Source organism: Loxodonta africana, chromosome X (assembly GCF_030014295.1).
Source record: "Loxodonta africana isolate mLoxAfr1 chromosome X, mLoxAfr1.hap2, whole genome shotgun sequence".
Classification (NCBI taxonomy): domain Eukaryota; kingdom Metazoa; phylum Chordata; class Mammalia; order Proboscidea; family Elephantidae; genus Loxodonta; species Loxodonta africana.
The window spans coordinates 55,950,620-55,976,948 of NC_087369.1; the positions used below are offsets into that span (position 1 = coordinate 55,950,620).

At 40.0% G+C, this 26,329-nt stretch overlaps 1 protein-coding gene across 7 annotated transcripts in view; it reads left to right on the forward strand.

The window, feature by feature from the left end:
• Positions 1 to 26,329, forward strand: part of ZNF157 (zinc finger protein 157) — a 76,615-nt gene that overhangs the window by 36,139 nt on the left and 14,147 nt on the right. For 3 of the 7 annotated variants that reach the window (XM_064278215.1, XM_064278214.1, XM_064278216.1), the window contains one exon: positions 6,295 to 6,557. The exons of 3 other annotated variants lie outside the window; for them this stretch is intronic. In XM_064278215.1, the coding sequence (XP_064134285.1) occupies positions 6,513 to 6,557 (45 nt within the window). In that variant the 5' untranslated portion in view covers positions 6,295 to 6,512. Of the gene's footprint in view, positions 1 to 6,294; positions 6,558 to 25,333; positions 25,479 to 26,329 lie in introns of all 7 variants that reach the window. One more of the 7 variants, XM_064278217.1, reaches the window with a different exon arrangement.

Here is a 26,329-nt window from a genome sequence, read left to right on the forward strand (position 1 = left end):
TTATCTGAGATTCCCGAGGGGGGCACCTTGACTGTTTGCGCTGGCTGGGTAGAGATTTCCCCCGAGGGTCAGGCCCGGGTCCCGTGCTTGCGTTGTCTCAGAGGCCGCAGTTAGTTCCTCCGCTCCCAGTCCAAAGCCCAGCGCCAAGGTTCCCCTGCTGGGATGCCGCATTCCTGGCTCCAAAACCAGTCTCTGCCTCCTGGTTACTTCTCCTCCTGTCAGCCGCGTCGCTGGGCTGCCTGCGTGCAGTGGCTGGGCTTCCCCCGAGGTCAGTTCAGGGGGCTAGGGCTGCGCCCTGTTTGCACCATCTCAGGATGCCATGCTCAGCTCCCCTGCGCCCAGTGCAAAGCCCGGCGCCAAGGTTTCCTGACTGGGACACTGGCTCCAGGCTCCGAAAACAGTCGATGCTTCCCCGTGGTTGTTCGTGCTCAGTCTCTGTCACTCAGGTCAACTCTTTAAATCTGTGTTTGTTGGTCAGCGTTCGTAGATTGTCATGTATGTGATCGATTCACTTGTTTTTCCGAGTCTTTGTTGCAAGAGGGATCCAAGGTAGCTTCTACCAGTCAGCCATCTTGGCCCCCCTGGCCATATGTATTCTTGCAGTGCAGTGAATTACTTAATATGGCTCTTCTAGCCTCAGTCTTTGTATCTCCTGCCAAATGAGTAGGTGGGACTATGCAAATGAGGTACTTGTGGCCCACCAAGTGGATTGAATGGCTTACTAATAATGGAAATAAGCTGTGTGGTACCCTTGTGGGGATGGGACCATGCACATATGGTATATGGGACCCTAACAAGGGGATTGGTCAGTTCTTTCATCCTGCTAGGCTTATAGGGAGACATGGAGAAGAAAGAGGAGCTGTAACACAGGAAGATACAGAGAGGCTGCAGAGGCAGCAGAACCAGGACAGAGACTGAGAGCTGTAACGCTGGAGGTGGCAAGAAGCACTGGCTAGAAAAAGCGGTAGCCAAGGCAGCAGAATTAGGAGACTAGCAGGACGCTGTGTGGTGGGCTTCCTGGCCTACGAAGTGAGAGAATCAAAGCTTACTGGTGGAGTGACATGCCTCTGGGCACTTATTGGCTGAGCTAAAAGAGCTTTGTAACACTTGCTTGAGTAAGGCATTGGCCAGGCCAAGAAGCCAAGGGCCAGAGAGAGGACTTCCTGTGGGCATGGCTCAGAAGAGGCTGTCCTGATCGAAGAATTCTATCTTGAGTTGTTTTTGATCCTGACTTGTAACCTGCTACTTCACTATAGTGGTTAAGTGCTACAGCTGCTAACCAAAAGGTCGGCAGTTCAAATTCACCAGGCGCTCCTTGGAAACTCTATGGGGCAGTTCTACTCTGTCCCACAGGGTCGTTATGAGTCAGAATTGACTCGTCGGCAATGGATTTTATACTTCAGTAATAAACCTCATAACTGTGAGTATTGTCTGTGAGTTCTGTGTGGCCATTGCAACGAATTCTCAAACCCATCAGAGAAGTAGAGAGTGCTGTGGGAGGGGCGGTCGATGTCAGAATTGGTAAAAAGGTTGGAGGGTGGAGGTATATCTGACCTCTGCCTCATAGGAATCAGCCTTGGGCTGTTGATCTTAATTCTCCTTTCTCCTTGTGAAGTTAGAGGAAGTGAGACTACCCCAATCCCACCGTTTTCTCAGTTCTCTAAAATGGTAGATACTTTCTCTATACCTCTCCTTGCTTCCTTCTGAGCCCTCACCAGAATTGCCTTTGAGGTCCATAATTCTACCAACCATCTTTTCAGGGCAATCTAGGCTTTTACTATTAGGCACCTTAGAATTCTTCCAGCCTCTACACATTTCCTGATTCCAAAACCACTTCCACATTTTAGGTGTCTGTTAGAGCAGCACCCCACTCTCCTGGTCCTAAATTCTGTCTTAGTTATCCAGTGCTGCTACAATAGAAATACTACAAGTGGGTGGCTTTAACAAACAGAAATTTATTTTCTCACAGTTGATGAGGCTAGAATTCCGAATTCAGGGTGCCAGCTCTAGGGGAAGGCTTCTCTGTCTGCTCTGGAGGAGGGTCCTTGTCTGTTCTGCTCCTTGACTATCTTCATGTGGCTTGGCATCTCTCTTTCGCCATCTCTGCTGGTTTCGATTTGCTTGTTTTGTATCTCAAAGGAGATCAACTCAAGAGGTTAGGATTTACAACCCATTTTTTGGGGGGGACACAATTCAGTCCATAACGTTAGGTGTGTATGTGTTTGTTTGTGTCACTTCTATTAGATCCCTAGGGTATATATACCTAGGAGTGGAATTGCTGGGTGATATGGCAGCTCTACCTCTAGTTTTTTGAGGAACTGCCAAACTGTTTTCTACAACTGTTGTACCATTTTACATTCTCACCAACAATGGATGAGGGTTCCAATTTGTCCACATCCCCTCCAACACTTGTTATTTTATTTGTTTGTTTTGGCCATGCTAGTGGGAGTGAAGTGGTATTTCATTGTGGTTTTTATTTACATTTCTCTGATAGCTAATGACAAGCACCTTTTCATGTGTCTGTTGTCCATTTGAATATCCTCTTTGATGGAGTGTCTGTTCATGTCCTTTGCCTAGTTTTGATTGGGTTGTCTTTTTGTTGTTACATTGTAGAAGTTTTCTATATATTTTAGATATCAGACCCTTATTGGTTATATTGTTTTCAAAGATTTTTTTTCCCAGTCTGTAGGTTGTCTCTTTACTTTTTTGATAAATACTTATATTCATCAGAAGACTAACTTTTATGAGGTTCTAGTTACCTATTTTGTTTTCTGTTGCTTGTGCATTAGTTGTTGTGTTTGATAATCTACCACTGAAACAAATTAGGTCCCAAAGCTTTGCCCCTCTATTTTACTGCACAGTCTCTTATTGAAATTTCCTCCCCGATCAAGGGTCCTATATAGGATCACACATTACATTTAGTTGTCATTTCTCTTTAGCGTCCTTTAATTTTTTACGTTCTTTTTTTACCATGACATTGATATTTTTGAAGAGTAGAGGCCAATTTTTATGTAGAATGTTCATATTTACATTTTGTGATGATTCCACATGATTATATTCAGGCTAGGAAGTTTTAGCAGGAATACTGAGTTTTTTTGTGTCCTTTTTGTGCATTATATCAGGAGACATGTGATATTGGTTTATTCCATTATTAGTATTGAATTGGAATTAATGCTGTAAGTATGAACTAATTATTTAAAATATATGTATTTGTGTTTATGTATGTACATATGTGTGTGTATTATAAAACTTTATTTCTAAGTTTTTCCTTTGGAAGGGCCTAGAAATAATGAAACCTAAATATCAATGTGCCCACCCAGTGCCCAGAACCTGGTTGTTAAATATCATTCCCCCTAAAATAGCCAGGGCTTCTTGGAGAAATAGCCAATTCTAGGATTGGGGCAGGGAAAGTACAAGATCAGTCTGGAACACCTTATACTAGAAAATGAGGTCATGTGTAAAAAAAACTATCGGGACATGTCATCAGGAATCAGATGGCAGGGCTCCCCAGAGGCCAAATTTGAGACAATTTTATCTTCAAAATGAATAATGATAGTAACAGATTATAACCTATTGAATAAAATAAAATAAATCATGAGTCCGTACTTATGATAAATGAATAAATAAGGGAAAAGGGAAAGCTCTTCCTTACAGTGGAATGCCAGTTAATAAATGTAGAAGGAATGTCAGAGTTAGAAAAATAACCATTTTGCAATCATTGTAGTAATATATGTATATGTATGCATAGCCTATGATACTTCTGAGAGCAGAAATTGTTTATAGCTCTCTAGACCTTGAGGACAGTAGTTTCAGATTTACCAGAACTAGCTATCTAAAATAAATTGGGATTAAATAAATGTGTTGCACTTTCCAGGGGCATGTGCAATTGAAAGTAGTAGTCCTGGAACCATAATCCCTAATCAAAAAATATAAAGCTTTTAAAGTGAAATTATTTTAGATATCTCAAAAATAATAATTTGGTGTGAGGATTTTCTCCCCTCCTCCCCCCCAGTAACTGAAAGGGGAACTGTGATGCAATGAATTCCTTTATTAGCCTTTTGCCTTGGTTCTTTGAACAAAACAGATTGGGAGATATTTCCCTTATGCCCTGAGGAGTTACCTTTGCCCTAGTTTTTTGGAGAAACAATTTAAGAGACCTCCCAGGTTGCTTTCTACCCCAGAGGGTTGTTACTTTTTTTTTTTCACTTAGAACAGAGGAGTAACATTCTTTATTCCATTCAAAAAAATACAGAAAATACAGATAACAGAAAGGAGGCAGAGCTATCCCTTTTAGTATCTGTATCCCTTGAGGGTTGTTACTTTTGCCTAGTCTGTGTCAGCATAAAATTTTACTCTTGTACAAGACCTGAGTTGATTGACACCTTATGGGTAGTTGAAGATTAGTTGAACTCTGGTCTGGTGAGAGAGGCCCTGCCTTGTAACTGATGAGGACTGGAATGTATAAATGGCCGATCTGCAGAGGTTCTAGAGGCCTCCTGGTTGACAGGAGCTGGGAGAGGAGCATGTCCTTTGGGACACAGAGGTCCTTCTCAGGACTGGTTAAAAAGGCTGCGACTGAAAAAGCAGCAGAGAGCTATGCTGGCTAAGAGAACTCAGCAAGCTGCCTGGGCCAGTTAGCAGCAGACAGGCCTGTAGGGAAGCTGTCCTGCACTGAAGAAGGAAGGGATGTACTCTCCACTTACAGGGAAGGCTTTCAGACCTTGTCTGTGTGCTTCCCGATCCTGATCCTGAGTTTTAGCCTGTTAGTTCCCTAATAAACCACATAACTGTGAGTATGGTCTGTGAGTTCCGTGTGGCCATTACAACAACTTATTGAACCCAGCAGAGAAGTAGTGAGTGCCATGGGGTCAGGGGGGATAGCTGGTGTAGGAAATGGTGGAGAAATTGGAGAGTTGGAGATATGTCTGATCTCCACCTCTTAGGAAACAGTTTTGTGCTGAGCCTGATTCTTATCCCTCAAGAATTTAGACAAGTCTTTACACTATGTTACATGAACAAGCTAGAAATATTTACCTCGCCAAATTGTATCATTTTAGTCCTTTCCTATTTTTTCATCACTAAATACTTCAGTGCATATGTTCTAAGAGTATGAATGTTCTCTTGCTTAGTCACTGTATAATTATTAAAATCAGGAAGTTTAACATTGATACAATTTAATTCATAGTCCATATTCAAATTTCATGAGTTGTCCCAATAATGGCTTTTATACCTATTCCACTCTCCCCCACCCTCCCAAGTTCCGGGATCTAATACAGGATCATGCTTCATATTTAGTTGTGTCCAGCCCCATTTCTATATCTGTTCCTGGTTGGGAGGCAACTATGTCCCTTACCTGCAACATCAGAGGGGTGCATACAGAACACCATGCCTGTATTGGCTACGGACCAGGTCCTATAGTTGAAGGTGACCTTGTTCTGTGTCTTCTCTATGTGAGTAAAGTATTGTTCCATCCACTGCCTGTGTGTAAGTTGTGCTTTTGTTGGTGACTCCAGACCTTGGCTTGACAGTTTGGTGCAGCGAGTAGGGTTGATAGTTTGGTACCATGAGTGGGATCAACAAACTACAAGTCCTTGTTGAATCTACATTTTGCAAATATTTTCTCCCAGTTGGTGGCTTGCCTCTTCAGTTTATTGACAGTGTCTTTTGAAAAGCAAATTTTTGAATTTTGATGAAGTCTAATTTATCAATATTTTTCTTTTATAGTTCATGCTTTTTTTGTTCTCCTAGAGGTCTATCTAATAGTTTTAGAACTTACACTTAGATTCATGTTCTATTTCAAGTACTTTTTGTATATAGGTCAAGGTTCATTTTTTTTCTTTTAGATATGGCTATACAGTCGTTCCAGCACTATTTGTTAAAAAGATGATCCTTTCCCCACTGAATATTCTTGATACCTTTCTCAAGGTATTTGTGGCCATATATGTGTGGGTCTATTTCTGGACTCTATTTTGTCCCATATACATCTTTACAAAAATGCCACAGTGTCTTGAAAACTATAGCTGTATAATAAAAAAAGTCTAGTGTAAATCCGCTAGCTTTTTTCTTCTTTTTAAAGATTGGTTTGGCTAGGCTAGGTCCTTTGCATTTCGTTATCAATTTTATAATTAGCTTGTTTCAAATTTAATTTGTAGTTTTATTGTATTGTGATCAATGTTGTTTGTAATACTTCTGTTTTAAGAAATCTATGGAACCTGTTGATATTTTCTATGCATAATATGTGACCATTTTTTGTGAATGTTCCATGTGTACTTGAGGCATATTTTGTATTTTCAGGGTGTAATGACCCAAGCCGTGTATTTCAATTGCCTCATATGCGTACGAATACTGGTCAGTGAATAAGGAAGATGGAAGAAGAATTGATGCATTTGAATTATGGTGTTGGCGAAGAATATTGAATATACCATGGACTGCTAGAGGAAAGAAGAAATACAGCCAGAATATTCCTTAGTAAGAAGTGAGGATGGTGAGGCTTCATCTCACGTACTTTGGACATGTTATCAGGAGGGACCAGTCCCTGGAGAAGGACATCATGCTTGGTAAAGTACAGGGTCAGCAAAAAAGAGGGCGACCCTCAATGAGATGGATTGACACAGTGGCTGCAACAATGGGCTCAAGCATAACAATGATTGTGAGGATGGTACAGGACCGGGCAGCGTTTTGTTCTGTTGTACACGGGGTCGCTATGAGTCAGAACCGACTCCACGGCACCTAACAACAACGACAACAATGCTCAATATATATATCCAAAAGATCCACTGGATTATGTTGTTTAGGTCTTTTATGTCATTACTTATTTTTTGTCCACTTAATGTGTCTTATATTGAGAATAGTATGTTAAAAGTCTCCCATTAGAGAATGTTTCTATTCCTTCTTGCATTCCTGTAATTTTTGATTTATGTAAGCTGTTGCTGTGTTATTTTGTGCATAGGTATTCACATATGTCATCATTGTATCTTCATTGTGGATGGGGCTTTTAACATTACAAAGTGTCCTTTGTCTCATTTAATGCTTTTTGGCCTGGATTCTACTTTATATGGTATCAGTGTTGAAACCCCTGCTTTTTTTTTTAAATTGTTTTCATTAGACTGGTAAATCTTTGTTCATGCCTTTATTTTTAGCGTTTTTGAGTCAATGTGTTTTAAGCATGTCTCTTGTATGTAGGATTGAGTTTTGCTTTATGAGGCAACGGGAAAATCCTGTTAATAGGTGAATTAAGCCCATTCACATGTATTAGTATTCGTCTACGTTTTTGCATTTTATCTTTTGTTTTAATTACTGTGTACGTTATATTATATTTAATGTGTTTCTTTTACTACGGAGTGTTTCCTCTAAATTTCTTTTGGTAATTAAGAAGGTTTGTATTTTTATTCTAATAGTTACCTTTGTATTAATACTTTTCATAATGCTCTTATGGTTGTTGTCAGTTGCCGTTAAGTTGGTTTTGACCTGTGGCAACCCCACATACAACAAAATGAAACCTTGCCCAGTCCTGCACTGATCTTGGTGATTGTTGGTATGCTTAAGTCCACTGTTATGGCCACTGTGTATTTTGAATGCCTTCCAACCTAGGGGGCTTGTCTTCCAGCACTGTATTGGACAATCCCCTGTTGTGATCCACAGGGTTTTCATTGGCCAGTTTTTAGAAGTAAACCACCAGGCCTTTCGTCCTGGTCTGTCTTAGTCTAGAAACTCCACTGAAATCTGTCCACCATGGGTGATCATTTGAAACACCAGTGTCATAGCTTCCAGCATCATAGCAACATATAAGCCACCACAGTATGACAAACTGACAGATGAGTGGTGGTTATAATGGCCTTAGTTGACCTTTTTTTCTTTCTTAATCTTTTACTATCTGATATGTCTTCCAGCTATTACCTGTATAGCAGCCAGTGAAATCATTTAGCTTTTCCCTTTCTTTCTCCCTTCTCTTCCTATTTCTTAGTTGCATTCTTTCTACTTTGCCATAACATATAATGTTTACACATTAGCCTTCAATCCATAACCCCAACCTTCTGTTTTAGTCTTAGCTTTACACTTAAGTAAATGCTCACTGTCAGTCCTTTTGCCAAAATTTTCCCACTTTGCTTGGATGAAGCTCATCTTTTAGTATAGCACTATTCAATAAAACTCCCTGGGATGATGGAAATGTTCTATATCTGTGCTATGCAATTCCATAAGTAGCCACACATGGCTTTTCTATGACTTAATTTTTTTACTTTGTACTTTAAGTGTCTTGAAAATGCATACTATTTCCTTGCTTTGTATGTTGTATAAACCCAGTACCCAGTGCCGTCGAGTCAATTCTGACTCATAGCGACCCTATAGGACGGAATAGAGCCGCCCCATAAGGTTTCCAAGGAGTTGCCTGGCAGATTCAAACTGCCAACCCTTTGGTTAGCAGTTGTAGTACTTAACCACTACACCACCTAACCTTCCAACCTAGCACTTAACCACGACACCACCAAGGTTTCCCATGTTGTATAAGGAACTACTAAACTTATTTCTAGAGCACCTATTTTGCATTTCTGCCAGCAAATCTTTTTTTTAAATAATTTTTATTGTGCCTTAAGTGAAAATTTACAAATCAAGTCAGTCTGTCATATATAAGCTTATATACATCTTACTTCATACTCCCACTTACTCTCACCCTAATGAGTCAGCCCGCTCCCTCCTTCCTGTCTCTCCTTTCGTGACGGTTTTGCCAGTTTCTAACCCTCTCTACCCTCCCATCTCCCCTCCAGACAGGAGATGCCAACACAGTCTCAAGTGTCCACCTGATATAAGTAGCTCACTCTTCATCAGCATCTCTCTCCAATCCATTGTCCAGTCCCTTCCATGTCTGATGAGTTGTCTTCGGGAATGGTTCCTGTCCTGGGCCAACAGAAGGTTTGGGGACCATGACCTCCGGGATTCTTCTAGTCTCAGTCAGACCATTAAGTCTGGTCTTTTTATGAGAATTTGGGGTCTGCATCCCACTGATCTCCTGCTCCCTCAGGGGTTCTCTATTGTGCTCCCTGTCAGAGCAGTCATCGGTTGTGGCCGGGCACCATCTAGTTCTTCTGGTCTCAGGATGATGGAATTCTTTAGTTCATGTGGTGCTTTCTGTCTCTTGGGCTCATAGTTATCGTGTGACCTTGGTGTACCTCATTCTCCTTTGCTCCAGGTGGGTTGAGACCAATTGATGCATCTTAGATGGCCGCTTGTTAGCATTTAAGACCCCAGACGCCACACTTCAGAGTGGGATGCAGAATGTTTTATATAGAATTTATTTTGCCAATTGACTTAGAAGTCCCCTTAAGCCATAGTCCCCAAACCCCTGCCCTTGCTCCGCTGACCTTTGAAGCATTCAGTTTATCCCAGAAACTTCCTTGCTTTTGGTCCAGTCCAGTTGAGCTGACCTTCCATGTATTGAGTATTGTCCTTCCCTTCACCTAAAGTAGTTCTTATCTACTGACTAATCAGTAAATAACCCTCTCCCACACTCCCTCCCTCCCTGCTCTGGTAACCACAAAATAATGTGTTCTCAGTTTATACTATTTCTCAAGATCTCATAATAGTGGTCTTATACAATATTTATCCTTTTGCATCTGACTAATCTCACTTAGCATAATGGCTTCCAGGTTCCTCCATGTTATGAAATGTTTCACAGATTCGTCACTGTTCTTCATCGATGCGTAGTATTCCATTGTGTGAATGTACCATAATTTATTTAACCATTCATCCGTTGATGGTTGATGGACACCTTGGTCACTTCCATGTTTTTGCTATTGTAAACAGTGCTGCAATAAACATGGGTGTGCATATATCTGTTCGTGTAAAGGCTCTTATTTCTCTAGGGTATATTCCGAGGAGTGGGATTTCTGGGTTGTATGGTAGTTCTATTTCTAACTTTTTAAGAAAACGCCAGATAGATTTCCAAAGTGGTTGTACCATTTTACATTCCCACCAGCAGTGTATAAGAGTTCCAATCTCTCCGCAGCCTCTCCAACATTTATTATTTTGTGTTTTTTGGATTAATGCCAGCCTTGTTGGAATGAGATGGAATCTCATCGTAGTTTTAATTTGCATTTCTCTAATGGCTAATGATCAAGAGCATTTTCTCATGTATCTGTTAGCTGCCTGAATATCTTCTTTAGTGAAGTGCGTGTTCATATCCTTTGCCCACTTCTTGATTGGGTTATTTGTCTTTTTGTGGTTGAGTTTTAACAGAATCATATAGATTTCAGAGATCAGGCGCTGGTCGGAGATGTCATAGCTGAAAATTTTTTCCCGATCTGTAGGTGGTCTTTTTACTCTTTTGGTGAAGTCTTTAGATGAGCATAGGTGTTTGATTTTTAGGAGCTCCCAGTTATCTGGTTCCTCTTCGTCATTTTTGGTAATGTTTTGTATTCTGTTTATGCCTTGTATTAGGGCTCCTAATGTTGTCCCTATTTTTTCTTCCATGATCTTTATCATTTTAGTCTTTATGTTTAGGTCTTTGATCCACTTGGAGTTAGTTTTTGTGCATGGTTTGAGGTACGGGTCCTGTTTCATTTTTTTGCAAATGGATATCCAGTTATGCCAGCACCATTTGTTAAAAAGACTATCTTTTCCCCATTTAACTGACACTGGTCCTTTGTCAAATATCAGCTGCTCATAAGTGGATGGATTTATATCTGGGTTCTCAATTCTGTTCCATTGGTCTATCTGCCTGTTGTTGTACCAGTACCAGGCTGTTTTGACTACTGTGGCTGTATAATAGCTTCTGAAATCAGATAGAGTGAGGCTTCCCACTTTCTTCTTTTCCAGTAATGCTTTGCTTATCCGAGGTTTCTTTCTCTTCCATATGAAATTGGTGATTTGTTTCTCTATCACCTTAAAAAATGACATTGGAATTTGGATCGGAAGTGCGTTATATGTATAGATGGCTTTTGGTAGAGCAGACATTTTTACTATGTTAAGTCTTCCTATCCATGAGCAAGGTATGTTTTTCCACTTAAGTATATCCTTTTTAATTTCTTGTAGTACGCTATGTAGTTTTCTTTGTATAGGTCTTTTACATCCTCGGTAAGATTTATTCCTAAGCATTTTATCTTCTTGGGGGTTACTGTGAATGGTATTGATTTGGTTATTTCCTCTTCTATGTTCTTTTTGTTGATGTAGAGGAATCCAAGTGATTTTTGTATGTTTATTTTATAACCTGAGACTCTGCCAAACTCTTCTATTAGTTTCAGTAGTTTTCTGGAGGATTCCTTAGGGTTTTCTGTGTATAAGATCATGTCATCTGCAAATAGAGATAATTTTACTTCCTCCTTGCCAATCCGGATACCTTTTATTTCTTTGTCTACCCTAATTGCCCTGGCTAGGACTTCTAGCACGATGTTGAATAAGAGCGGTGATAAAGGGCATCCTTGTCTGGTTCCCGTTCTCAAGGGAAATGCTTTCAGCTTCTCTCCATTTAGAGTGATATTGGCTGTTGGCTTTGCATAGATGCCCTTTATTATGTTGAGGAATTTTCCTTCAATTCCTATTTTGGTGAGAGTTTTTATCATAAATGGGTGTTGGACTTTGTCAAATGCCTTTTCTGCATCAATTGATAAGATCATGTTATTTTTGTCTTTTATTTATGTGGTGGATTACATTAACGGTTTTTCTGATATTAAACCAGCCTTGCATACCTGGTATAAATCCCACTTGATCGTGGTGAATTATTTTTTTGATATGTTGTTGAATTCTATTGTCTAGAATTTTGTTGAGGATTTTTGCATCTATGTTCATGAGGGGTATAGGTCTGTAATTTTCTTTTTTTGTGATGTCTTTACCTGGTTTTGGTATCAGGGAGATGGTTGCTTCACAGAATGAGTTGGGTAGTATTCTGTCATTTTCTATGCTTTGAAATACCTTCAGTAGTAGTGGTGTTAACTCCTCTCTGAAAGTTTGGTAGAACTCTGCAGTGAAGCCGTCCGGGCCAGGGCTTTTTTTTTGTTGGGAGTTTTTTGATTACCTTTTCAATCTCTTCTTTTGTTATGGGTCTATTTAGTTGTTCTACTTCTGAATGTGTTAGTTTACGTAGGTAGTGTTTTTCCAGGAATTCATCCATTTCTTCTAGGTTTGCAAATTTGTTAGAGTACAATTTTTCATAACAATCTGATATGATTCTTTTAATTTCAGTTGGGTCTGTTGTGATGTGGTCCTTCTCGTTTCTTATTCGGGTTATTTGTTTCCTTTCCTGTATTTCTTTAGTCAGTCTAGCCAATGGTTTATCAATTTTGTTAATTTTTTCGAAGAACCAGCTTTTGGCTTTGTTAATTCTTTCAATTGTTTTTTTGTTCTCTAATTCATTGAGTTCAGCTCTAATTTTTATTATTTGTTTTCTTCTGGTGCCTGATGGATTCTTTTGTTGCTCACTTTCTATTTGTTCAAGTTGTAGGGACAGTTCTCTGCTTTTGGCTCTTTCTTCTTTTTGTATGTGTGCATTTATCGATATGAATTGGCCTCTGAGCACTGCTTTTGTTGTGTCCCAGAGGTTTTGATAAGAAGTATTTTCATTCTCGTTGCATTCTATGAATTTCCTTATTCCCTGCTTGATGTCTTCTATAACCCAGTCTTTTTTCAGGAGGGTATTGTTCAGTTTCCAAGTATTTGATTTCTTTTCACTAATTTTTCTGTTATTGATTTCTAGTTTTATTGCCTTGTGGTCTGAGAAGATGCTTTGTAATATTTCGATGTTTTGGACTCTGCAAAGGTTTGTTTTATGACCTAATATGTGGTCTATTCTAGAGAATGTTCCATGTGCGCTAGAAAAAAAAGTATACTTTGCAGCAGTTGGGTGGAGAGTTCTGTATAAGTCAATGAGGTCAAGTTGGTTGATTGTTGTAATTAGGTCTTCCGTGTCTCTATTGAGCTTCTTACTGGATGTCCTGTCCTTCTCTGAAAGTGGTGTGTTGAAGTCTCCTACTATAATTGTGGAGGTGTTTATCTCACTTTTCAGTTCTGTTAAAATTTGATTTATGTATCTTGCAGCCCTGTCATTGGGTGGATAAATATTTAATATGGTTATGTCTTCCTGATCAATTGTCCCTTTTATCATTATGTAGTGTCTTTCTTTATCCTTTGTGGTGGATTTAAGTCTAAAGTCTATTTTGTCCGAAATTAATATTGCTACTCCTCTTCTTTTTTGCTCATTGTTTGCTTGATATATTTTTTTCCATCCTTTGAGTTTTAGTTCGTTTGTGTCTCTAAGTCTAAGGTGTGTCTCTTGTAGGCAGCATATTGACGGATCGTGTTTCCTTATCCAGTCCGAAACTCTGTCTCTTTATTGGTGCATTTAGTTCATTTACATTCAGCGTAATTATAGATAGATAAGTGTTTAGTGTTGTCATTTTGATGCCTTTTTATGTGTGTTGTTGACAATTTCATTTTTCCACATACTTTTTTGTGCTGAGACGTTTTTCTTAGTAAATTGTGAGATCCTCATTTTCGTAGTGTTCGACTTTATGTTTGTTGAGTCGTTACGTTTTTCTTGGCTTTTATCTTGAGTTATGGAGTTGTTGTACCTCTTTGTGGTTACCTTATTATTTACCCCTATTTTTCTAAGTAAATACCTAACTTGTATTGTCCTATATCGCCTTGTATCCCTCTCCATATGGCAGTTCTATGCCTCCTGTATTTAGTCCCTCTTTTTGATTATTGTGATCTTTTACATATTGACTTCCATGATTCCCTGTTATGAGTATATATATATATATATATATTTTAATTAATCTTAATTTGTTTTTGTGATTTCCCTATTTGAGTTGATATCAGGATGTTCTGTTTTGTGACCTTGTATTGTGCTGGTATCTGATATCATTGGTTTTCTGACCAAAGAATATCCTTTAGTATTTCTTGTAGCTTTGGTTTGGTTTTTGCAAATTCTCTAAACTTGTGTTTATCAGTAAATATCTTAATTTTGCCTTCATATTTCAGAGAGAGTTTTGCTGGATATATGATCCTTGGCTGGCAGTTTTTCTCCTTCAGTGCTCTGTATATGTCATCCCATTCCCTTCTTGCCTGCATGGTTTCTGCTGAGTAGTCTGAACTTATTCTTATTGATTCTCCCTTGAAGGAAACCTTTCTTTTCTCCGTGGCTGCTTTTAAAATTTTCACTTTATCTTTGGTTTTGGCGAGTTTGATGATAATATGTCTTGGTGTTTTTCTTTTTGGATCAATCTTAAATGGGGTTCGATGAGCATCTTGGATAGATATCCTTTCGTCTTTCATGATGTCAGGGAAGTTTTGTGTCAGGAGTTCTTCCACTATTTTCTCTGTGTTTTCTGTGCTCCCTCCCTGTTCTGGGACTCCAATCACACGCAAGTTATCCTTCTTGATAGAGTCCCACATGATTCTTAGGGTTTCTTCATTTTTTAAAATTCTTTTATCTGATTTTTTTTTCAGCTATGTTGGTGTTGATTCCCTTGTCCTCCAGATGTCCCAGTCTGCATTCTAATTGCTCGAGTCTGCTCCTCTGACTTCCTATTGCGTTGTCTAATTCTGTAATTTTATTGTTAATCTTTTGGATTTCTACATGCTGTCTCTCTATGGATTCTTGCAACTTATTAATTTTTCCACTATGTTCTTGAATAATCTTTTTGAGTTCTTCAAGAGTTTTATCAGTGTGTTCCTTGGCTTTTTCTGCAGTTTGCCTTATTTCGTTTGTGATGTCTTGAAGCATTCTGTAAATTAGTTTTTTTATATTCTGAATCTGATAATTCCAGGATTGCATCTTCATTTGGGAAAGATTTTGATTCTTTTGTTTGGGGGGTTGGAGAAGCTGTCATGGTCTGCTTCTTTATGTGGTTTGATATCGACTGCTGCCTCCGAGCCATCACTGGGAAACTAGTTTTTCCAGAAAATCCGCTGACTGGGACGCTGGCTCCAGGCTCCGAAAACAATCGCTGCTTCCACGTATTTGTTCGTTTTCTGTCTCTAAATCTGTTTTTGTTGTTCCGGGTTCGTAGATTGTTATGTACTTGATCGATTCACTTGTTTTTTCAAGTCTTTGTTGCAAGAGGGATCCGTGGTAGCGTCTACCTAGTCCACCATCTTGGCCCCGCCTCCACCCAGTCTTTTTTGAGCATGGTATTTTTCAGTTTCCAAGTATTTGATTTCTTTTCCCTGATTTTTCTGTTATTGATTTCCACTTTGATGGCCTTGTGGTCTGAGAAGATGCTTTGTAATATTTCGATGTTTTGGATTGTGCAAAGGTTTGTTTTATGACCTTAATATGTGATCTGTTCTAGAGAATGTTCCGTGTGCACTAGAAAAAAAAGTATACTTTGCAGCTGTTGGGTGGAGTGTTCTTTGTAAGTCTATGAGGTCAAGTTGGTTGATTGTAGCAATTAGGTCTTCCGTGTCTCTATTGAGCTTCTTATTGGAAGCCCTGTGCTTCTCCGAAAGTGGTGTGTTCATGTGTCCTACTATAATTGTGGAGGTGTCTATCTCACTTTTCAGTTCTGTTAAAGTTTGTTTTATGTATCTTGCAGCCCTGTCATTGGGTGCATAAACATTTAATATGGTTATATCTTCCTGGTCAATTGTCCCTTTAATCATTATGTAGTGTCCTTCTTTATCCTTTGTGGTGGATTTAACTTTAAAGTTTATTTTATCAGAAATTAATATTGCTACTCCTGCTCTTTTTTGATTGTTGTTTGCTTGATATATTTTTTTCCATCCTTTGAGTTTTAGTTTGTTTGTGTCTCTGAGTCTAAGGTGTGTCTTTTGTAGGCAGCGTATAGACAGATCATGTTTCTTTATCCAGTCTGAGACTCTCTGTCTCTTTATTGGTGCATTTAGTCCGTTTACATTCAGCGTAATTATAGATAAGTATGTGTTTAGTGCTGTCATTTTGATGCCTTTATGTGTGTGTTGACAATTTCATTTTTCCACTTACTTTTTTGTGCTGAGACGTTTTTCTCTGTAAATTGTGTGTTCCTCATTTTCACAGTAGTCGAATTTATGTTTGCTGAGTTGTTATGTTTTTCTTGGTTTTTATTTTGAGTTATGGAATTGGTAGACCTCTGCCAACAAATCTTTTGAGTATTTTTAAATTGGATTGTACGTCTTATTGAGTATAATGGTTTCTTTGTATATTCTAGATACAAGCTCTTTGTCAGATACATGATTTGCAATTTTTTTCTTCCAGTCTGCCACGTCTTATCATTTTATTAATAATGTCTTTTGAAACGCAAGTTTTTAATTTTGGCGCAGTCCAGTTTTTCAGTTTTTTCTTTTGTGGATTGTGCTTTTGGTATCATATCTAAGAACTCTGTCTAATCCCAAGGTCATGAAGATTTTCTTCTAAAAGTTTTATAGTTTTACATTTAGATCTCTGATCCATTTAATTTTTGCATAATGTGTGAGGTATAGGTTAATTTTTTTGCAGATTATAAATTATAACTCCAAGGATAACTTTATAAATAACTCTGTAAGAATTAGCATTGAAGCTGATTCCTATGAGATGGAGGTCAAGTATACCTCTACTTTCCAACTCCCTCATTTACTTCTGATACCAGCCACTTCCCCCTTGGTGCTCTCTGGGTTCAATAATTCATTGCAAAGCCCACAAAACTCATAGAATCACCATACATGTGACAATAACTTTAATATAACAGAGCATCCTGAGATGAGTTCCTTTATGTGGCCTTTTGCCTTGGTTCTTTGGAAAAACAGCTTGAGGGATTTTTTCCTAAGACCTGAGGAGTTACCTTTGCCAGAGTGTTTGTTACTTTTGTCTAGGTTGATTGACATTTCCTGGGTAAACAGTAAGCAACTTGATAGTTTGATACTTTTTGTCTGGCCCTGGGCTGCAGCCTGCCCTGTGATTGGTCTATTTTATACACCTTTCAGGGATTGGTCAATATACTATAGAGTATGCAAATGAAGGAGCCCTGGTGGTACAGTAGTTAAGGGCCTGGCTGCTAACCAAAAGGTCAGTGGTTTAAACCCACCACTTGCTCTGTGGGAGAAAGATGTGGCTGCCTGCTTCTGTAAAGATTTATAGCCTTGGAAACCCTATAGGGTCACTCTGAGTTGGAAATGACTCAAAGGCAGTGGCTTTTTAATGGAAATGAACTGACTGTGGTCCTATAAGGGCATGAGCCTGTTCATGGCACTATGGGGAGGGCCATGGCTTGAAATTGACAAGGAGTTTGCTTATATATACAGCCAATCCCACAGAGGTTTCAGAAGGAAGAAAGAAGAAAAGGAAAAAGGGAAAAAGAGGCAAGAAGAGAGAAGAAAGAAGCAGAGAGAGAGGAGCTAAGGAACCTCTTAAAAGCTATAACACAGGTCAAGAACTGTGACACTGAAGACAGCGAAAGGCCTGGAAGGGGCCCTGAGGCAGAGTTGGTGGTGATCTATTGGTGGCACTAGGAATGCAACTAAGAGAGTTGAACAAAGCTGCTACACTGGCTATGAGCTGAGTCATTTAGCAGTGGAGAGGCTGTTATCTGGTAGGCCTAAGGCAGAGAGGCCTGCACAGCTGAGAGGGGGCCTGCATGGCCAAGAGGGGATGTGCAGGGCCAAGAGGTCTGTCCTGAGGGGGCCAAGAGAAGACCTGCACAGCTGAGAGGGAACATACGTGGCAGAGAGAAAGGTCTGCTTGCTTGCACAGTGAAGAGGTGCTCAGAGAGCTTTCCTACACTGAAGAAGGGAGGGATGTGCTCTCCTCTTAAGGGAAGCCTTCCAGCCTTTGCCTACATGCTTCCTGATCCTGATCCCAAGTTGTAGCCTGTTGATCCTGATCCCGAGTTGTACCCTGTTACTTCCTTAACAAACCACTTCACTGTAAATATGGTCTGTGAGTTCTGTGTGGCCATTGCAATGAATTACCGAACCCAGCAGAGAAGCAGAGAATGCTGTGGGAGGGATGGCTGGTGTCAGAATTGGTAAAAAGGTTGGAGAGTAGAAGTATGTCTGACCTCTACCTCATAGGAATCAGCTTTGAGCTAATCCTGGTTCTTATCCCTAAGGAATTTAGACAAGTTCTGATGCTACTACTATCACACACACAGGATGTGAATGAAGAAAGGTGTAAACAGGGAAAGATATGAATGAAGAAATGTAAAGGGCAAAGTTTGGGAGGGTTCCCGGCACAGACTTTCTTACATCTCAAAGAGGGCCCACTTACATCTCAAAGGGGACTTGCTTACTCTTCCTGAAAGCAGTGTTTTGTTTTTATGTCACTGGGTGGGCACATTGAGGCTCAGTTGTCAGTGGGTGCACTGTGGTTCAGGTGCCGGGTTCACATCACTCCTTCAGGCATTGGCGAGCACATTGTACCTGCTGCTGTCGCACTCTGTCTCTGCAGCTCCTCATGTCTGGCTCTTCTTCCGTTGCTGGCTGGTTCGACTCTCAACCAGCAGCCTCAGGACAGCTCTGCTCCTGATTCTATCACTGACTGGTCCAATTCATAACCAGCAGCGTTGGGACAGCTCTAGGCTGGCCCCAGGTCTAGGCCCGCATCACAACGGCTCTAAGTCAGCCCCAGCCCTAGGCTGGCATCATGACAGCTCTTGGAGCAGAACTGCTCAGGGCCAGGCTTCCCCCTGCTCAGGTGCCATTCTTGGGTCAGCCCATAAACTGTTCAAGGAATCCTGCATTCCAGACGAGCCCTACACTGCTGTTGCTTTGCTCTGCAGGCTCTTGGCCCTGCACTGCTGCCGCTCTACTCTACAGGCCACTTCGGCCCCATGCCACTATCTCTGGGCCTCTTACCATTGCCTCTGGGCCAAGGCCCCTTGCCGTTGTTTCTGGGCCTCTTGTTGCTGAGTGTTACAGCTTTTTACCCATGTACAGCTCTGCTATTCAGCCTGTCAAGCCTCTCGCAGTAGCTCCTCTCAGTTGGCTCATCTCCTAACCAGCTCAGGTCTTCATCAGTATTACAGCTCTTGCCTGGGGTTTGGCCTTTTACAATCTGCTGCTATCTGAGCCTGCTTGTTGCCTCCACTAAACATGTTACAGCTCTTTTGCCCAAGTCTGGGAGGTTCTCAAGGAACCTGGGTGACACGAGTGGTTTGCGATTGGCTGCTAACCTAAAGATTGATAATTCGAACCCACCCAGTGGCTTTGGGGAAGAAAGGCCTGGCAGACTACTTCCATAAAGATTATAGCCAAGAAAACCCAAAGCGGTTCATATCTATGACACATGGGATTACCATGAGTTGGAATTGACTCAACGACAACAGGTTTGGTTTGGGAGGCTCTCAGCACAGGGCAGTGTCCAAAGGATGCATTCCCCTCTAGGCTATCGTCAGCCTGGAGGCCCCTAAAACCTCTGTGTTTTGCCCTTTAAATAGGACATTCCACGTGCTCTCTTGTCAGTTACGACCCCTAGCAGGATCAGAGCTCAGCCATTCCTTTTAGCCAGATGAGAGCTCAACCAACCCTCAGTTATCCAGGAGATGTCAGCCGTATCACTTAACCACTGTGCTACCAGGGCTCCATCAGTCAACTCAGACCTTGTCAGTTACTGGGTAGCGCCTCCTCAGCCAGACTGGTACTCAGGCTGCTTTTTCAAAGAACCCAGGGCCAAAGGCCACATAAGGGCCAAAAACCAAGAGCAAATGGTCACGTAAGGGAGCTCATTACATCATACATATGAATGTCCTATTGGTCCGACACCACCTATTGAAAAGACTGCCTTTCTCCATTCAATTGCCTTTGCACCTTTAAAAAAAAATATTGTGGATCCATTTTTTGACTTTATTCTGTTTTATTGATCTATTATTTATTCTTTCATCAATACCGTACTGTCTTGATAATTGTAGCTTCATAGTGAGTCTTTAAATTAGATGATGTGATTCCTTTATCTTTGTTCTTTTTCTAAAATTATTCAGCTATTTTATTTTTTTTACCTTTCCATTTAAATTTGAGAGTCAGCTTTTCTGTATCTATAAAAATCCTGCTGAAATTTTTATTAGAATTGTGTTAAATCTATAGATCCATTTGGAGAGAATTGATAACTATGTTGAGTCTTCCAATCCATGAACATGGCATGCCTCTCCATTTGTCTAGGTTGACTATGATTTCTTTCATAGGCATTTTTAGTTTCCAGTAAATACATACAGTACATTTATACCAAAGTATTTCATTTTTTGTAAATGGTATTTTAAAAATAATTTCAGTATTTGATCATAGATTGATTGTACGTAGAAATATGATTGACTTTTATATGCTGACTTTGTATCCTGCAGCCTTGCACTTATTAATTCTAGGAGCATCCCTGTAGATTCCTTGGGATTTTCTACGTAGACAATCATGTCATGGGAGAACAAGGACAGTTTTATTTCTTCTTTTCCAATCTGTTGTATACCTTTTCTTTTTCTTGCTAGATTTCAGTGACCAGGCCTTCCAGTATGATTTTGAATAGGAGTGGTAAAGTTAACACCCCTGCCTTGTTCCTCACATTACAGGGAAAACAGTCAGTTTTTTTTTTCCATTAAATATGCTGTCAATTGTTCTTGAGTTGACTCTGATTCATGGTGACCCTATGTGTGTCAGAGTAGAACTGTGCTCTGTAGAGTTTTCAGTGACTGATTTTTCTGAAGTAGATTGTCAGGTCTTTCTTCCGAGGTACCTCTGGGTGAACTCTAACCTCCAACCTTTCAGTTAGCAGCCAAGCACGTTAACCATTTACACTAGCCAGGGACTCAAATGTTAGCGTCCATTCCTGACAAAAACTCTCAGCAAACTAGGAATAGAAGGGAACTTCTTAACCTGATAAAACCTCTTTCTATAGATCCCTTTATTAGGTTAAGGAAGTTCCCTTCTGTTCTTAGTTTGCTGAGAGTTTTTGTCAGGGATGGATGCTGAATTTTGTCAATTGGATTTTCTTTATCAATTGATAAGATCATGTGGTTTTTCTTTAGTTTCTTAATATAGTATGGTGCATTATACTGATTGATTTTCAAATGTCGAGCCAGTTTATATTCCCAGGATAAACCTCAACCGATCATGCTGTATTTCTTTTCTTTTATTAATATGTTGCTGGATTTGATTTGCTAATGTTTTTTGAGGATGTTTGCTTCTATGTTAATGGGGGATATTAGACTACAAGTTTTCATTTCATGTCGTACTTTTGTCTGGTTTTGTAATCGAGATAATGGTGGCCTCATAAAATGAGTTTAGAAGTGTTCTCATCTAGAAAATAGAAGAGGAAGGATTGTGTAGAATTGGTGTAGTCCTTAAATATTTGCTAAATTCACCAGTGAAGCCATCTGGGCCTGGGAATTTCTTTTTTGGAAGGTTTTTTAGCTATGAATTAAATTTCTTTAATAGATATACCAGAAACCCTGGTGGTGTAGTGGTTAAGTGCTATGGCTGCTAACCAAAGGGTCGGCAGTTCGAATCCGCCAGGCGCTCTTTGGAAACTCTATGGGGCAGTTCTACTCTGTCCTATAGGGTCACTATGAGTTGGAATTGACTTGACGGCACTGGGTTTGGTTTGGTTTTTTTTGGTAATAGATATAACTTCAAGTTACCTATTTCTTCTTCGGTGAGTTTTGATATTTTGTGAATTTCATGGAATTTGTCCATTTCGTCTGGATTGTTGAATTTACGTGAATAAAGTTGTTCGTGATATTCTCTTATTTTCATTTTCATGTATATGGGGTATGTAGTGATGTCTTCTTTTTCATTTGTGATGTTGATAGTTTGTGTCTTTTTCCCCTGCTTTGTCAGTCTTGCTAAAAGTTTATCAATTTTATTAATCTTTTAGAAAATGAGCTTTTGGTTTTATTGATTTACATAATTGTTTTTCTGTTTTCAGTTTCATTGGTGTCTACTCTTTATTATTTCCTTCCTTCTGCTTGCTTTGAGTTTCTTTTGCTCTTTTTTCTGGTTTTGTAAGGCATAAACTTAGATTGTTGATTTAAGACTTTTTTCTTATAACCATTTAGTGCTATAATTTCTCACCACTGCTTTATCTGCATCCCACAAATATTGATATGTTGTATTTTCATTTTCTTTCCGGTAAAAAATTCTCTAATTTACCTTAAAACCTTTTTTTTTTGAACCATGTATTATTATAAGCATGTACTTTATTTTCCAGATATTTAGGTATATTTCAGGTATCTTTCTGTTATTGATTCCTAGTTTAATTCTATTATGGTTAAAGAATATACTGTAAATGGTTTCAGTTCTTTTAAATTTGTTGAGGTTTGTTTTATGATCCAGGACATGGTCTACCTTGGTGACTGTTCTGTGTCTACTTTAAGAAACTTTTCTCTGTGTTTTTGAGTAGAGTGTTCTGCAAATGTCAGTTGGTTGATTGTTGATTTTTAGCTTTTCTGTATCCTTGCTGAATGGGCTTGAAAATAGCAACGATTGTGAGGATGGCTCAGGACTGGGCAGTGTTTTGTTCTGTTGTACATAGGATCGCTATGAGTCAGAACTGACTCTACAGCACCTAACAACAACAGTTCTTTTTATTACTCAGAAGTGTTGAAGTCTCCAACCATAATTATGAACTTGTCCATTTCTCCTTTCTGTTCTTTCAGTTTTTCCTTCATGTATTTTGATGCTATGTTGTTAGGTGCAATATTCCCCAGACTCCAGTTCCCAGGAACTCCCGCTTCCTGGTGCTCTGACTAGACAGTCGGGCCATTAGTCTCCCTATGCTGCTACTCACTTTCTGCAGCTAGGTTTGTCCCAGGGCCAAGTGGTAAGAGGATAGAAAGAAAGAAAAAAAAAAAGACAACAATGGGGACTCTTCCTGTCTCTTCAGACCTTATTCCTTTGGTCAAAGAGAAGGATATCGTCCCTTAGAATTGTAGGTGCCTGCCTCTGGAAGGTTGCAACTTTGGGACTATGACTTGACTGGGGGCAGGACTGTATAAGAAAAAAAAATGGCAGAGTATTTCCCCCATTCTCTCTGTCCAATAAGGGACACACTTCTTGCTCCTAAGGCCAGAAAGAGAGGTCTTAGAGTTCTTTCTTTCATTGCCAGTGTACATTTCTGAGATGCAGGCTGTTTTGGGGTTCAAGCTGGGAGATATGAAAGGCACGAAACATCCCAGAAGAGTCACTGCTGGATCATTCGTACTGTACCCTGATTTCCTTACCTAATTTGCCTGCTACCGTTTACTCTTTTGAGTCTTCAGATAGATGTTCCCTGCATTCTGTCCAGGATTTTCAGTTGTATTTAGTGGAAAGACAGGATGGAGTATGCTTACCCCATCTTAGTCAGACTCTGATGGTTAAGGTTGTGTTTCAATTTGGCTGGGCCGTGATTCTCAGTGATTTGATAGTCGTATGATGGTGTGATCACGTCCATAATGAGATTTGATGTTATGTGATCACTTTCATGATGGGATCTGCTGTGAGTAGCCAGTCAATTGAAAGGGAGTTTCCTTGGGCTTGTGGCCTGCATTGAATTTAAGTGGATATTTTGGCAAGCTTGTGGGCTTTTGCTCATTCCGAGTCCTGCAACTGGCTCCTGTTCATCTGACCTCTGGTTCTTGGGACCTGAGCTAGCAGCTTACCTGGGGTCTTGCCTGCCAATCTTTGGGATTCATCGATCTTTGCAGCCTGTGAGCAAGAGCCCTGCTCTCCAACTTGCCAATCTTGGGTTTGCCAGCCCCTGTGGCTATGTGCATCAGGAGAAGCCTCTATCCTACCCATGACCTAGGGACATTCCAGCCTCTACAACTGCATGAGCCGTTTCCTTGATATAAGTTTCTTGTTCTTTATATATTTATATGCTTTACTGGTTTTGCTTCTCTGGAGAACCCTGTTCTAGACAGACCTAGAACCCCCTCTCTTGACTTTTTAACTAAGTCATCTCACATTCTTTTTCATAGTGGTTGCTCTAGGGATTATGCTTAATTTATTGTAGTCTGTTTAGAGTTAATACTGTACCACTTCATGTAAAATAAAACAACCCTGTGTAATGTATTTCTATTTATCCGTACTCCATCCTTCTATTATTGTCATATATACTACATTTACATACATTAGAAACCTCACAATAAACTAAAAATCAAATTAATTGATGTCCAGTTGATTGCAACTCATGACAACTCCATGTGTGTCAGAGTAGAACTGTGCACCATAGGGTTTTTTTTAAATTGTATTTTGTTGTTGTTGTCGAGAATATACACAGCAAAAACAAATACCAGTTCAACTTTCTACATGTACAATTTGGTGAAATTGATTACATCCTTTGACGTGTGCAATGATTCTCACCCACCTTTTCTAAGTTGTTCCTCCTCCATTAACATAAACTCACCACCCCCAAGTTTCCTGTCTAATCTTTTGAGTTGCTGTTGTCAATTTGATCCCATATAGATCGATCTTAAAAGAGCATAGTACTCAAGGCAGACTTTTTTTTTTCTATTGTGCTTTAGGTGAAAGTTTACAGCTCAAGTTAATTTCTCATACAAAAATTTATACATATTTTGTTATGTGACACTGGTTGCAATCCCTGTAATGTGACAGTACATTCCCCCCTTCTAACCTGGGTTTTCCTTGCCCATCCAACTAGCTCCTGTTCCTTCAAGGCAGATGTTCTTTACTAGATAAGCTAAACTATTGTTTGGTTTTAAGAAGACTTCAAGGGATATTTTGGTTTAAGGTTTAAAGATTAGGGCAATAGTTTTAGGGGCTCATCCATCCTCTTTGGCTCCTGAAAGTTTGGATTCCATGAGAATATGAAATTCTCTTTTGTGTTTTATCCCTTTGAATCAGGATTCTTCTGTAGAATCTTTGACCAGAATGTTCAGTAATGGTAGCTGGACACCATTTAGTTCTTTTGGTTTCATGGCAAAGGATGCATTTGGCTCCATAGGGTTTTCAGTGGCCGATTTTTGGGAAGTAGATCACCAGGCCTTTCTTCTAAGGTGCCTCTGGGTGGACTTGAGCACCATCCTTTTGTTTAACAGCTGAATGAGTTTGCACCACCCAGGACTCACAACTTGACATGGGTTGGAAAATTTTTTCTATAAAGTTAGTAAATATTTTAAGCTTCATGTGCCATATGTTCTCTGTCGCAACTACTCAACTGCCATTGTAGCACAAAAGCGATCATACACAGTACCTAACTGAATGTGCATGGGTGCGTTCCAATAAAATGTTCTTTACAAAAACAGGCAGTGGTCCAGATTTGGCTCAAGGGCTATAGTTTGCTGGCCCTTGCTGTTGACTATGGGTCCCATATTTTGTTTCTTTGCAGGTATAGTAATTTTTTATTGTATATTGCACCTCATGGAGCCTCGCCCACATATTGGCAGTTTGGAAGTCAGCCAATGACTTATTTTTTCAGAATTTATATACACTTTTTCTGTTTCCCTCTCAGTGGATCCCTCCAGTTCCCTTCTGGGTGATACATCAGAGAGAGTCTAGATTACGCTGTGTAAAAATGGTGGGGCAGAGATGTCTGATATCCTGTAACTTCATGAGGCCAAGGAACACAGGAAGCCAAGCTGCTTCGGTCTCAAAAGGTATGCCCATGATCTCTGGGGTTTCATAGGGTGGAGCCATGGCCTCTGGTGTTTCTAAGGATGGAGTCACCACTCAGGTGGACTAGGAGAATGGTACGCCTAAAGCCGAGTGGGCCTGGAAGGCAGAGCTGAAGCCTAGAGCCAGGGGCCTCTGCTCAGAGTCCAGAGAATGTGGCCAATACCTAGAGTCTAGAGGGCAGAGCCATTGTATAAATGGTCTCAAAGAACGGAGGATTATTTTCAAGCCTTGAGGGCTAATGTAATGTGTTCTGCTGACTTGTTTGGCGCCTGTTATGCCTTCTTTCCCTGCAATTTCTTCTATTTGTAATGGAAATGTCTAGCTTGTGCCTGTTCTGCCATTGTACTTTGGAAGCAGATAACTTGTATTCTAGATTTCACAGATGAAGAGGAATTTTTAGATTTTGGACTTGGAGTTGATTTAAGACTTTTGGTACGATGTGATGGGGTGAATATGTCTTACATGTAGCAAGGACATGAATTTTTGGGGGCCAAAGGGTAGAATGTCATGGATTGAATTGTGTGCCTCAAAAATATGTGTCCACTTGGCTAGGCCATGATTCCTAGTATTGTGTGATTGTCCTCCATTTTGTGATGTAATTTTATGCTATAGAGGATTAGGGTGGGATTGTAACACCCTTACCAAGATCACATCCCTGATCCAATGTAAAGGGAGTTTCCCTGGGACCTGTACCACCTTTTATCTTACAAGAGATAAAAGGAAAGGGAAGCAAGCAGAGAGTGGGGACCTCCAACCACCAAGAAAGCAGTGCTGGGAGCAAGCACATCCTTTGGATCCGGGGTTCCTGCGAGGAGAAGCACCTAATCCAGGG